We start from the raw sequence: 14,879 nt of genomic DNA on the forward strand, positions 1-14,879 counted from the left end.
TTTGAAAAAATATGAAATATATAATAAAGTAAAAAAACTGGATTATAGAAAAAAAAAAAAAAAAGCACTAGTAAAGATTCCATGCAAAGACATTTTCATCTTTTATTATTGTCATATCAAGACAACAATTGAAACAAACAAAAACAAGAAAGGTAAGAAAGGAAAAAAAAATTTATTCCTCAGGAAGAATCAAAAAGCTCAACAGACACAAACAATAATTGAGGTGAATTTCCCAGGCTTATTGGTGCAATGGAGATTGTTGACGTTAGTGTGGTTGTTTTGATCTTGAGTGTTGTGAGTGTGAAAAGTGTGGAGGGGAAGGACTTCACACCCTACAATTTTAGATCAGTTTACAACTTTGGTGATCCTAATTCTGATACTGGCGGTGGATCAACTGGATTCTACCCTGCAGGACCTCCATCCGGTGAGACTTTCTTCGGTAGGCCGGCTGAAAGGGGCTGCGACGGGCGTCTGATAATAGATTTCATTGCTGAGCATCTTGATTTGCCTCACTTGAGTCCATACCTGGATTCCATTGGAACAAGCTATCGGCATGGTGCTAATTTCGCCATTGGCGGATCAACCATCAGGCCGCAAAATGAATCAATGTCTTTAAATGGAGTAAGCCCGTTCTCACTTGACATCCAGTTTATACAATATAATCAGTTCAAGGCTCGCACCAGCTTTCTCTACAACCAAGCCAAGAAAAATTACCACAGAAAACATCTCCCTAGACCTCAGGACCTCTCCCAGGCTCTTCATGTCATTGACATTGGTCAAAATGACATTGCTGCTGGTTTCAGGTTGAAGAATGAGTCAGAATTTCATGCATCAATGCCAGACATAGTTGACCAGCTAGCTAAAGCAGTCCACAATCTCTATGACCAAGGGGCAAGGACATTTTGGATACATAATACAGGCCCAATTGGTTGCTTGCCTGTGAATCTACACCATCATCTTCAGCCTGATGAACTTGACAAGCCGGGCTGTCTTAAATCTCTAAATGACTTTGCTATAGAGTTTAATAGGCAGATTAAGGATAGAGTGATCAAACTTAGGACTAAGCTACCAAATGCTGCATTAACATATGTGTGTTGCAAAATATGAATTGATTGGCAACGCAAAACAGCAAGGATTTGTTGATGCAGCCGAGATTTGCTATGGATTTCATGGCGATGACATTCATATATATTGCGGCAACAAAATGCAACTAAATGGTACTGAAATCTACGCCAGTTTTTGTGAAGATCCTTCCAAGTATATTAGCTAGGATGGTGTCCACTACACCAAAGGTTTACAATTTAACAATTTCTCATTAGCTGTAGGATAATTATTTCTTTAGCCATTCTGTGTATCCTCCAATCTTTACTTGTCTTTAGATTCAATTTCAGCAGTGAAAGGATGTTCAGCGCTATTTATACAAAAAGAAAAAAAAACCACAAAACAATAATTTATTTGGCTTTTTTTTATTCTCTTTGAGGAATACACTTTCGTTTCCTTCTTAATTTATGTGGATTTTTCCTTTTTCTTGGTCTGTTTTGTCACAACTATTTGTCTTGATTTGACAATAAGTTATTACATAAATTTAACGATAAAATCTACAAATTCATAAATATATCTATCAATTTATAAAATATATAATAACGTACAAATCCGAAAAATCAATCCTAGATGTAAAAAAAAGTCTTCTCCAACCTTTTTATTTAACTATGATTATATGATTGACCGTCCAATCTGAACTAATGGATCAATTCGAATTCAATTTGAGTCAACGGATCAATTTGTTCAAATGTGCAAATGTTCAGTGCTTCAATTAGAGCACCTCGGTTTAGTTGGGTTATTTGATTGAGTCGATAGAAAAATTGACCGAATAACCGGATATGTTATATTTATAATTATACAATTTATATTTATATTTTCATTTTACTGCTGCCCCCGACCTCGACCCACCCTTTTCAACCTTTCTATTCTAGGTTTTTCTTTACTCTTCTCTTTCAAGTCCCAACTCTAACTCTCAATAACTTATAACCTTTAAGCCCTCAAGCCGCCAACGGCACCAATGCCTTGCGCCCTTGCCGCCGTTCAACCTCTCCAATCCAGCTGCATTTCCTTACTCCCTCATGTTTCTTCTTAGTTTCTCCTTAGTCCTAAGCTCCCTTTCTCCCTGCTGTCGCCAGTACCTTTGCGCTCTTGTAAATAAATTATTGAATAAACTACTATGAAATCTATAATCAATTTATTGAGTAAATGGTTAAATATACGAGTCAAAAATATACCATGTGTTGCATAAAATAGCTTCCAAAGTTATTGCTAATAGGTTGAAGTCAAAATTACCTGATATCATATTTGAGAATAAGAGTGCTTTCATTCCTGGTAGATTGATAACTGATAATGTTATTGTGGCTCATGAAGTTATCCACTACTTGAATAACAAGAGACAAGGACAGATAGGCAATTTCGCACTTTAAGTTGGATATGAGTAAGGCTTGTAACAGAGTGGAATGGTCCTTCGTCTAAAAGATTCTACAGAAGATGAGATTTGATGATAAATTTATTAAGATGGTCATGCGGTGTCTATCTACAGTGACTTGTTCAGTTTTAATTAATAGGATTCTTGAGGAAATCATTATACCTTCCAGAGGATTGAGATAAGGTGATCCGTTGTCTTTTTTTTTTTATTGATCACAATCTCTGAAACTTTATCTTGTTTGTTATCTGCTGATAAAGCCAATAAAAGTATTTTTGCGATGCAAGGGAGTAAGGGTGGCCCAAATAACACTCATTTATTCATTGCTGATGATAGTACGCTATTTGGGAAAGTACGAGGTCAAGAGGTGATGAGCGTCACAAATTTATTTGTTTGGTACGAGAATGCATTCGGCCAAACAATAAATTTTGAGAAATCTGCAATTATGTTTAGCAGGAATACAAGTATTACTGATATTGATTCAATCTGTCAGATCTTGGGTGTATAGAAAGATCAATGGGGAGGAAAGTATCTTGGAATGCCCCTTACATCTGGAGGTTCGAAAAAACAAATATTTAGCTATGTTAAGGAGAAAGTGCTAAAACGAATTTCCGATTAAAAAAATAAATTACTATCTATAGCTGACAGAGAAGTCTCGTTTAAGACTGTGGTACAAGCAATACCCACGTATGTCATGAGCTGTTTTCAGTTATCAGATGGTTTGTGTTAAAAAATCAATTCAGCTATTGCTAAGTTCTAGCGGGAGGAAACGATACAGCTTCTAAGATTCATTGGAAGAACTGGCGATTTATGTGTTCATTGAAGCACTCTAGAGGAATGGGCTTTAGGGATACTCGACTACTTAATTTGGAAATGTTGGCCAAGCAGAGATGGAGGTTACAAATAGAAAAGGATACACTTGCTTTTAAGGTGTTAAAAGCCCGTTATTTCCCTAAAACAAGTTTTTTGGATGTACCGATGGGGTCTAACCCCAGTTACTTGTCACGCAGTCTTAGAGAAAGTCAATTTCTCATTAGTGGAGGATCTTGTTGGAGGGCTGGTGATGGGAGGAAAATTTTGGCTAGATCGTGTAATTGGATACTTTATGATAAACCCAGTTCGATTCTGATTTGTGATGAAAGGGTGACAGAATCCACCAAGGTGAGTGACTATATAAATGAAGATCAAATGACCTAGGATGAAGAAATAATAAGAGAATACTTTTCTCTATATGAAAGTAATCTCATTTTATCATTGCCATTGAGTACAAGGAGACCGGAAGACCAATTAGTGTGGTACAAAAGTAAAGATGGGGAATACACTGTCAAATTAGGCTGTAGATTCCTTTATTCGACTATGGGTGACGCACAGATACTGAGCTCGCCTGGTAATGAATTGGTGATGTGGAGGAAATTCTTCATTGTGTATGGAGGGTTTTGCATTGCTGCCTACCGACAAAAGATGCTTTGATTAAAAGAAGTAATATTCATCCAGGTCGCCCAGATTGTAGGGCAGAGATTGAAACAGAGTTACATATTTTCTGTGAGTGCCCTTTTGCTAAAGCGATATGGTTCATGACTCGGCTTAATTGTACATCTATTGAGCATTGTAGAAGAGACACTAAGGTACTAGTGGCCTATGAAATTGGTAAGTTGGCTAAAGATTCGGAGGTGGACCAGTTTAATTCTAGACTAGATGTTCCTGTGGCAATACAAAATGTAATTAGGAATGATGGCAATTCTAGCTAATGTGGGAGGAGGGCATGATTGAAGGGTAACTCTTTTTTCATTTTTGTCGAGTTTTTTTCATGGAAAGGATTTTAATGAGACTCTCTTCATGCCGTAGGAATTTTATAACATAACTTGAAAAGGTTTTTTATTCTTCTTAATTTGTTTGAATCTTACCCTTTTTTTTTATTATTTCAACTATTTTATCTTGAGATGACAAATTTATTACATAAATTGAAGACTAAAGTCCACCAATTCGTTAACCAATTTATAAGATATTTTCAAAGTAAAACCGATGAATTGTTATATTCTAAGATTATTTATACTCGCAACGGAATCTCCGTAATTAACTTAAAGATACGTGTATAGCTTAATTGTTTGATTATGCAGTTGAGTACATCTTCAAAGGTGACATTTGATGTAACTCCATGTACAAGGCTTGATTAATTTTCAATGCCTTCCTTTAAACTATTTGTCCTAAACTCCAAGAAAAAAATATTTTGTGTTCAATTTCAGAAATTATTTGTTCTCGTAATTTCATTTGTATTAAATACAATCCTAATAAATGATTATATTTTATAGGTATCTATATTATCATATTACCATTTCTTCCACTGTTTTATCATACTCTTTTTATATACTTATGTTTTTACTTCAATTGTAACCTCATGAATAAGATTTGAGTCATGAGACACTTTGGGATTTCGATGTTCTATACCTGAAGCAAGCCCAAATCCAACGACAACAATAACCCAAGATGAACTTGGCTTTAGATAACTCAAACCTGAAATAACTTTGAACCTAAATGATCCAAAAGTTGGAATAACCTTGAAACCACCCTCACATAAAAACAATTATCCAACAATTATCCAAAATGCTGAACGATCCTTTCAGAAATCTTGCAATCTACATACTAATAGAAATATAATCAGAAGATAATGGTTTGTCATCCCATTATCTGCCATTTCAAGAAAACCAAAAAGGCATAAATGATTGAACTCCCTAGTATCCAGCTCCATATCTTTTTCTGGAAGCATAAAGGTCATTTACTTTGACATGCATAGCAAGTAGACAAAAATGTTGAACAAATTAAGAACAAAAGACAGGGCCAACAATCTAATTCGAGAACTACGAAAAAAATTGTTAACTAGACTGCCTATCTTTTCTGATTTATAAAGTTTATGGGAATCAGTAAGACAACGAATTGTTCTTTACCACTGATGTAGGATTTGTGACAGAGCTATATCCATACAGCTATGAAGCTCTCTTAGGAGGAGACATGTTACCAATGAGATGAATTGTGTAGCCAATGATAAATAAATGCAACACCAGTCCTGCAAAATTAAAAAGAAAAAAAGGGGAAATGCAAAGATGACCACGGTCATTAGTATCATAAACTTCAGGAAAACATACAAGTACCAAACAATCAGAACTTACCTACTAGAGAAAGAGCTACCTCAGGAAGTTCCAACATTGTTTCCCAGTAACTTGGGTTTTTGGCAGTCTATTAACCAATACATAACAACCAGGAGATCATTATAGGATTTATCACTTTAAATATTAGAGCTGAAATAAATTCTCTTTTCTCTCTTTTCTACTAAATGTAACACTAATAAAGATAACTCTATGAATTCAACACAACAATCATTAGTACAAATAAGACTACATGCTAGTTCATCTAAACGGATGCTGACTTCATAAATCACTCTATATAGCAACCAATTTAGCATTGCATTCAACTAACAGCTCCAACCTCCAAATTGCTCAACTAAAATCTAAAATGAAAATTTTCTACTACTTTGGAGGAGGGATGGAATGCCTTTCAACAGCTATTACAAAGACTACATCTACTTTTTTATGCCATTTATTCATTTATTTATTCATGAAACCCCATTATTTCATTTCTTCCTTCTTGTTCTTTACCTTTCAAATATTATTATTATCTAGCCAACAACAGATTTGCATCATTTTTTCCATTTTTTAAAGTCTACAATGTATTTATCTATTTCTTTCTTTGCTTTTATTTTTCTCTTAATTTGGTGAAGTTTAGAAATTACAAGAAATCAATTTTATGGTGATAAAGAATAATGCGATAATCAATGGTAACAAAATAAACGTACTCCGAAATTAACCCTTTTAACTTTATTAAGAACTGTGAAGAAAAAAGAGAACCACTTTAAACTTGAAAGAAAGAAATTAAAATCCTTACCCTGAATCTTGAATACTTGCAAATAGTGCAATATATCAAGAACGAGACAACAATAGATGAAGTGGCCATAAAAAATCTCAACACATTCACTCGGCTGCGCTTCCGACCTTACACAAATGACAAAGATCTAGTATTAAACAAATTCCAACCTCAGAAAGAATTATAGAGAAACATAGGAGTTAGTAAGTAACCTATTTCTCCTATTATCAAAGAAATGAGACCACAAGTGGTAGCAGCAATTTCAAGCCCATGGGAAGCCAAATCCTCAGATGTTGATAGAAAAATTAGCAAAAACAGTCCTACCATAAGTGTGATAGCCTGCAATAGAAGAATGCTATTAAGGTAAAGAAAAGCTAAGCAAACTGAAGCTTCTAAAAGATAAGCAAATTTTGGTTTCTGTAACACTTGAGTCTAAACACAGGTGACAAGCAGATATTAGATTTTATAGGAATAAGAGAGTAGCATACCTGAACTAAAAAAAATGATCGCAAAATAGACTTTGTACGAGCTACTTTTTGATATCCTAAATATTTACATCAAAGTAAATAAGTAGACAAATAAAGAAGTGAATTAAATAGTTTGAAAATAAGGTGCTAGGAAACACAAAAAAATTTATTGATAAGATCATAGATGTACTAATATTAAAAGTAAAAATATAAATAGAATTACTCCAGGTAGGAGCGTACGGGAATCAACAACCATCCGATAAGAGAAATCTGAGCCATCTGTGCCAGAAGGCCTCCCAGATGTAGACATTCTCCGTTGCATCTTTGCTACTTTGGTTTTCTTCTACTCCTGTTTTAAGAAATAAGTCATTTGAACTGTTAGCTCATTTCTTTCTAAGAATTTGAATTGCGAGCATTATCAGATACTTAAGCATTCATCCTATCAAACCAAAATTATAAAACATGAGACACACCCCTAAAAGTGGTTGAATTAATCAGTTGAATGCTGAGATGGGACAAATCTCCAAGATCAAAAATCAGATTAACTAGTTCCTTTCTTCATTAAAAAAATATGAAAAACCACCAAGAGCTTTTTTGCAGTAGTATTGATTACAAAGAAAGATAAATTTCAAATGAATTAACTCAAAAAGGATATCCTATTATTCTCTATGCTTCTCTATATACTACTGTTCCTCATTTTCTTTTCCAATCAATTTTCAGATTGCTAATATTGTCCAAAAAGAAGGGATAGGGGAGGGGGGGGGGGGGGGGGGGGGGGGACTTGAAAAAGACATCACTACCAGAAATACTGGTTTCTATGACAGAAGAAACAGTCACTGAAAGTCCAAAATCCATCAAAAATAGAAATTACTGACAGAAATTGTAACGGATATTTTACCACACTGTAAGACTTCTGTCACAAATTTTTTTCAATATGATGGTTCTTGACCATTCAGAAGGACTAGTACGTAGAATATTCTACTTTTCAAAAGGAAATTCAAAATACTAAAGTGTCATATATCATACTTCGCAAATAATTTGTCCCGGAATCAGTGATACGAGCTCCAAAAAGATCAAGATGTGTCAGTCCAGACAAACCTGTCTCAAGAAGAGGAGAAAAATACAAGCAATTAAATAAATCTACAAATTAGAATGTGCCTTTTTTTTTTTTTTGTTAGATCTGAATGTGCTTCTTTATATGTGCATGATTTAAGGAAACGCATCCTAAAGTGATTGCTAAAGCTTAAAGATGTAATGTTATGCTTCTTTCATTTCTAGAACTTTAAAATTACTTTAAGATCAATACTTTTCAGATAATTAACTTTTTGACCAGAAAAATGGGCATATTACTTCATAATCACTCATTTTAGAAAAATAAAAACAATTATTCAAAGAATTGAAAGAAGCACTCAGAACAAATTTAAGGCAAAATCTGCCTCGATAGTTATTTTGTACAGATTTACTAGTAAGAGCTACAAGTCCGGCATCTTTGATTTGACGGGCATCCAGGTTAAGTGATTTAAGAGATGACAATCCAGATAGTTTTCTTAAACCACTATCAGTAACTACAGTGAAAGATTTATACTCTCCAGATTTCCCAAACCTACAAGGAGTAAACCAATCAAAAATTGGATGATCATGTACAAGAAACGTTAAATTGTTCAAGGTATCAATATGCATATTAAAAGACTACTAAATGAACATAGCGACCGCTCTCTCACAACTTCGAATCCTCTCTGTTTATCTACTTCCCACAGGTTTCTTTCTTGCACATTATAACATATGAACTGGTGTCAAAAGAGAAAGAAGACACACCTCTTAATCCCCTCTGTCAAAAGAAAAAGAAGATACACCTCTTACTCCTCTCTTTCAAGCGCATTATAACAAATGGACAAAGAGAAGGGCATGGATGATTTAAATAAAACATCAACTTCTAACGGCAGATGCTCAAAATGCAAATTATAGTACCTGATGGAATCATCAAATGAAGAAAATAACAAGCATCATGGATGCCAAGAATATAAACCTGAAAGAGAATCCAAACATGAAGCTGTAACTGGGCAGCCCTCCAAGTTCAAAATAGAAAGCTTTTGCAGACCTGAAGCATAATTGAAAAGATAAACATATTTTTTTGGAAAAAATAAATCACTATGAGTTCACATTCGAGCGCATCTTATATTCCTTTCTTCAATATCAAGAAGCCTAAAAGCACATTTAGTGTTCTATTATTATGTCTCAACTTTTAACACTATGGGAGTCCTTGATAAATTCTTTAAAAGATAAACAATTTTAATGAAATAAAAGTTCAATAATTAGTAATAGCTAATTTCAGAATTCCTACAATCTACTAATATGCAAAGAATGCTAAAGCTTTACCTATCAAGTTGAGGCAGGCCATAATATACAGAAGAAACCACAATGAAGTGTAGACACCTTTTTTTTATAATAATATAAAAATAATAATAAATAAATAAAAAAAGAGAAAAAACAGAGAGGCTGGAAGAACGCTTGCCTCCATTGTCAACAATATACAGAGCATTGATTGCTCCCTCTGGCAGCCAAGATTTGGGTGCTCATTTTCGGTGGATTTGCTGTGACTTTAAGGTTTGTGATTGTCCAAAATTTTGGACAATCAAATGCAGGAAAGGAAAGCAGGATTGAAAACCAAGGGCAAGATTTTTGAAAGCCAGAGAAAACGATCCAAAAAAAGCCAATCCTTCAAAAACCCAAAAACACAAAACCTACCAAAAGTCCTAAACCACTAGCAGCTAGAACCACAATCCACAACAATCAAAAAAATAAAAAAAAAATAGATAAACAAAAAAAAACGGTAGAGGCAGTAGGTAGTGGGGGATTTCGATTTGGGTTTCTAGGGAGGGGTTGGATCGAGATTTTGGGGGTTAGATCTGCCGATCTGCGGCCGTAGAGAGAAAGAGAGTAAGTGAGCGGCGTCGGAGTAAGGGAGAGGGGGAGAAAGGTTTGAGTCGTCGGTTAGAGAGAGGAGAAAGGCGGTTAGTTGGCCGGCGACGAAAAGAGAGAGAGAGTTGGGGAAAGAGCAATCAAAAATGGCAGTTCTTTAGAGATAGGAAGGGGCAACCGGTGGAAGAGAGAAAGGAAGAAACTGGAAAGTGAGGGCAGGAGAGAAAAAAAAAAGAGAATAGAAATATCAAACGGCGCCGTTTTCATAGGGAGGATAATTGCTCCTTGGATTTTCCTGGTGGGCTTCAACAGATCTGTTGGGTCATTCCCTGAGCCCAAGCCAGGTAGAATCATCCCCTTTTCTTTAAGGATCCATTATGGTTTATGTTACTAAGATTTAGTCTAGTCCATTGATTCAATATATGATGTAGAAATAAGATAAATAATTTTAATATAATATCTTAAATATTTTAGATGATATTTCAGGATTTAGAAATTATTGTAAACATAAAATATAATGATGAGAATAATAGCAAAATCATAAAGATGTTTCTAAATTGATTAGAGAGAAATTAGGTTGGAGGAATATTTATTAAGGATACATAAACTTAGATAAATTAAACGCGTATGTAAAACAAAGGAAAAATGTTTACATTAAATATGATTATAAGGATAGATCTAAATAGCTAAAAATAAAATAAGAACATAGAAAGAAATATAATAAGAAGGAAGTAGTTGAGTAAAGCAAATTTTGTTTCTTTTTTTTTTATAAAAAATAAGAGGTTAGAAGCTACCTAATTCTTTTGAGAAAAAATATATATATATCATAGAAAGTAGGTGAATGAATAAGGTAAAAAAAATTTTAAATGGAAGACTAGAAAACACTTAGTTTTAAAAATATATATAAATGATAAATAGAGCAAGAGAAAATGAAATAATTATAATACAAAATTCATCTAAGTATTTATAAACATATAGAATATACAATATAATATCAAATTACAAATATAAAAAAATCGAGTGGTTAATTTGAGTTAATTCGAAGATGGAATTTCACCTGGGAGGGGCAAAGAGTTGCCTCTTTCTGGTGAATTTCTTAGGTACGAAGTTCGAGACGAATTTTCACCGAAATGTCAAGATAAATTTGAACTTTAAATTCCAATACCTGTTAACTCAAATAATCATTGTCAAAATATAATAAATAATAAAATACATGATGTAAATATAGTTATTATAAAATAATAATAATAATAATGAAATAATTATTTTGAGTAATCCGAGGATAGAATTTCACCTAAAAAAAGGCAAAGAGTTACCTCTTTCAGGTGGATTTCTTAGGTGTGGAATTCAAGACTGATTTTCACTGAAGCGTCGGGATGAATCTGAATTTTATACTCCGATACCTATTAACTCAAATAATCATTGCTAAAAAATAATAATAAATAATAATATGAACAAGGGAATAAATTTTCCTAAATTATTAAACAAATTATTGCACGAAAATCAAGCCCACTAAATTAACAAATGTGTACATGTAGATATCATCATTTTATCCTGTCATACCACGTCACGTTTATCTTGTTAATGAGTCGGGAATTTCGATGACGGGATTTCTTCGAAGAGCTCGTAGAGACGAATTCTTTCGAGGACATCCTTAGGTAAGGAAAACTTCGAGACTTCACCAAAACATTGGAATGGTCTACGAATGATTTTTCAATAAACGATTATCGACCTCATCGTTTAAAATTGAATAAATCATGACATCATTTTTTGACTGTATCACGTGTATCCGTGAAACCGACTAAAAGATTCAATCAGATAACATAATAAAGAATTAATTAATAAGAAAGATTAAGGAAACATAGGAATAAAATCAAGGGTAGGCTACAATAGGATAACTTAAGATTAAATGTTATCGTTCGTGGAACAGACGTCACGGAGGTGCTAACCCTTCTCCATGCGTAGTCGTACTCCAGAACCTATCTCTGAAAAACGTGGACCAGTTCTCGTTCTGTCAATAGACCTAAAATTAATTTAAGACTTCATTGATTATAATCGAGTTAATAGGTGGCTAATCACACCTAAATAAAAAAAAAAAAAGATTGGTAGCGACTCCTTAAATTACCCCACGTCTAGCGGTCGGGTTTCCAAACTCGGCACGTTACGACATGAAGAAAGTTAAAAAGTTTATCAAATTCCAAATATCCAGTTGTCATAGGATAAAAATTTCAATATACCACTGCTAATATGGAAATCTAAAAGATTAAAAGAAATAAATTAGCAATTCACAACAAGAAAAGGATAAGCAAGAGGGAAATTAAAAAAAAATAAAACAAGAATTCTGGTTCATAAACCCTATCTAATTCAAAGGTTAATAAGTTTGACTATCTTTGAGCAACAAAATGCAATTTTACTCAACATTATACATGCATACATCAGACAAAATCTTCTTCCTTTCATATAAATATAATATCAACCCCTTCCGATTCAGATTGATGCCATCAAGCTCACCAGACAGGGAAGAGGGGAGGGTTTGTTGAGAGGATGAACATTCATTATTGAATGGTTGAACAACTTCATCTTAACATTCCAAACCATGCAGTACACTTATAAAAACCTCCCACAGTCATAATAGCCCAACATAAACAATCAATCTGTTATAGATGACTAAATAATTTATCACCCTAATACCAAAATGTAAACCATGACCGCAAATGAGACAGTAACAAAGTACCTTTCAAATAAGTAATGCCAAAATCTGTAACCTTACTGCGGGAAATCTACAAGCTTTTCAAGTTTGTAAGCCCTAAAATGTCATAAGAGAAGTTCGCCCTCATACATGAAAGTGTAAAGCACATGTTTATTCAATTTACAATGTCCTTATTCTAAATGTGATTCATTATACTAATCAAGTGACCCATACAAATAGAAATCCACCCACAGCTCATAACAAATTTCATGTAGAGAAAAAGAACATCATGATTAAAAATACTCAAAAAAAGAGAGAAGCTTCGAACAAGTGTACATATCTTTGATTGCCTACTGAAAATTATCAAACAAAGATGCTCCTAAATCGATACATAAAGGTTTGAACAGTTAGATCCTATAACAAAGATTGCACAGTTTAAGAGAAATTGCAGAGATGAACTTTAAATCCTCAAAAAAAAAAACCCAAAAATATAGAGTAAATAGAGGGAAATAATCACTAATCTGAAGAGAAAAAAGAAAACGAAAATGAAAAGAGAAACTAGTGAAATTTTGAGTTGAAAAATTGAAAAGCAACCTTCAAAATCAGAAAAGAAAATGAAAAGAGAGAAAAAAACAAACCTTCAAATTTAGAGAAAGAAAAAGAATAGAAAGGGAAATGAAGAGATCTTCAAAATAATCTTGGAAGATTATGTGAATAGAGTGAGAGTAGAAAGAATACGACAGACGCACAAAGAAAGAAGCCTTTATTTCTTTTTTCTTCCTTGAAAATATTGGTAAACTATTTTAAAGAGAACGACTAACCAATGTTGGTTAATATTTTTGTTTTAATTTATAATTAACATTTAGATAAAATAAATGAACACTATCTGTCAAAAGTGTAAACATCATTAAAGAAGATGAAAAGATTAAAATGTTTTTTTATTCATTTAAAACATTATTATTATATTTTTAAAAAGAAAAAGAAAAAGAATCTTACAATTAAGGGCTAAGGTGAGAATTAAGGGTTAAGGTGAGAGGTGTTTAGCAGGCGTAGGACACGCACCTCACATGGATGTTAACTTGGAAGGATATGATACGAAAGGGTAGTTTTGTTAAAAAGTCTTTTATATCAAGTCAACTTTTTTATCATGGCATGTAACAATTAAATTTTTCAACATGACGTGTAACAACTAAATTTTTAATATGGCGTGTAACAATTAAATTTTTAACATGATGTGTAACAACTAAATCTTGAACATAGCATGTAACTATATTTTTCAACCTAGTGGTAACAACTACATTTTCAACGCGATTTTCTGTCGTATATGATACACGCTTCATCCATCTGTTAACGTAACTTTTAATTGTAAGAAATCGAAAACGTTTGGCCTTTAATTATTACAATTGAAACATTTGGCCCTTAATTGAAAAATTGCCCAAACATTTAGTTACAATTTGAGCATTTAGCCATTTAGTTAAGATGTATGAAAATTGATTAATAAAAAAATTTATTAAACAAATATTGACTTTAAAAGTGCCCTTCCTAGGGGAGTGAAGGGGGGGGGGGTGCTACTCCTTTGGGGAGCATGAGATCCACACTTCTCTGGGGAGCACCGAGGGTTGGGGGATGCGACTATAATACCATAGCCCAAATAATATTTGGACTGAAGTATTAACATATTCAAAGAAAAAAGTAAAAAGTAACAAATAAGCCTTTATAAATAATTGGGCCTAAATTATTTTCTATTATTGATGTTATTAAAATACCATCAGGGTTAATATAAATATATTATCTAAACATACGCTGCCATTTTAGTGAAGAAAACCTAAAGTTATATATTTTGGTGTAGAATTTAGGGATTTTCAAGAACAACTTGAAGAATAAGCATTCGAAGACTACTTTGGATTGATCATTATAAGGCAAGTAAAACCCTCTTTTAAATCATAAAAAAATATGTGATTGGTTTAGAAGAATTTAGATTGAAATTGAAAAGGAGAATCTATTTGTAGAATAAAGTATCATGTCTTGTCCTATCACTTTGAGTCTGATCATAAAATGATTTATGAGTCTATTTTCTAACGAACTAAATGGAAGTGTATTCCGAGTTTTCTACGTAAAAGATTTTTTGTAAAGACAGTGCAAACTGCCTAGCAACAACGTCATAGGCAATTTCAAAAATTTTTTGCACTTTTCCTACAATGAACTAAGTTTTGAGATTTATATGGATAGAAAGCTTATTAAATCTAGTTTCCAATGCACTAAACGAATCTCAATTTCGAGTCTCATAGCTTAAGATATGGTTATTTTAGTGATGATGTGCAAGCTGTCTAGATTTTTGATTTAGGAGAGATTGGATTGTTTTGTGTAGCTTCAGGTGATAAATAGATTTTAAAAAGTTAGATGGTTGCTAATATGTTTAAAT

General features: G+C 33.1%; 1 protein-coding gene and 1 pseudogene across 3 annotated transcripts; one reads left to right on the forward strand and one right to left on the reverse strand.

Moving 5' to 3' along the window:
* The first annotated feature begins 249 nt into the window (after window positions 1-249).
* Window positions 250-1,330, forward strand: LOC18594905 (GDSL esterase/lipase At5g14450 pseudogene; annotated as a pseudogene).
* Window positions 1,331-5,216: 3,886 nt separating this feature from the next.
* Window positions 5,217-9,964, reverse strand: LOC18594906 (jagunal-like protein). Of its 3 annotated transcripts, none has more exons than XM_007022603.3 (9): window positions 9,362-9,964; window positions 8,876-8,947; window positions 7,876-7,947; window positions 7,090-7,198; window positions 6,871-6,926; window positions 6,595-6,721; window positions 6,404-6,510; window positions 5,632-5,698; window positions 5,217-5,528 (listed from the first exon to the last, which is right to left on the reverse strand). In XM_007022603.3, the coding sequence occupies exons 4-9, from the start codon at window positions 7,169-7,171 to the stop codon at window positions 5,449-5,451; spliced, it is 519 nt and encodes a 172-aa protein (XP_007022665.3). In that variant the 5' UTR covers window positions 7,172-7,198; window positions 7,876-7,947; window positions 8,876-8,947; window positions 9,362-9,964; the 3' UTR covers window positions 5,217-5,448. The 3 variants fall into 3 exon arrangements, with proteins under 3 accessions (XP_007022665.3, XP_017980684.2, XP_017980685.2); XM_018125195.2 differs by lacking the exon at window positions 9,362-9,964 and adding an exon at window positions 9,226-9,309; XM_018125196.2 differs by lacking the exon at window positions 6,871-6,926.
* Window positions 9,965-14,879: the final 4,915 nt, after the last annotated feature.

Source organism: Theobroma cacao, chromosome 7 (assembly GCF_053813885.1).
Source record: "Theobroma cacao isolate CCN51 chromosome 7, ASM5381388v1, whole genome shotgun sequence".
In the NCBI taxonomy this organism is placed as follows: Eukaryota; Viridiplantae; Streptophyta; class Magnoliopsida; order Malvales; family Malvaceae; genus Theobroma; species Theobroma cacao.

What these genes read in the sequence shown, in the direction of transcription:
- LOC18594906 (XM_007022603.3), bottom strand. Translation starts at nt 7,171, where the DNA reads ATGCAACGGAGAATGTCTACATCTGGGAGGCCTTCTGGCACAGATGGC. An exon ending in GCAAGTATTCAAGATTCAGG is followed by an intron (nt 5,699 to 6,403) that starts GTAAGGATTTTA and finishes ATTGGTTAATAG; the next exon opens with ACTGCCAAAAACCCAAGTTA. An exon ending in GGTAGCTCTTTCTCTAGTAG is followed by an intron (nt 5,529 to 5,631) that starts GTAAGTTCTGAT and finishes TTAATTTTGCAG; the next exon opens with GACTGGTGTTGCATTTATTT.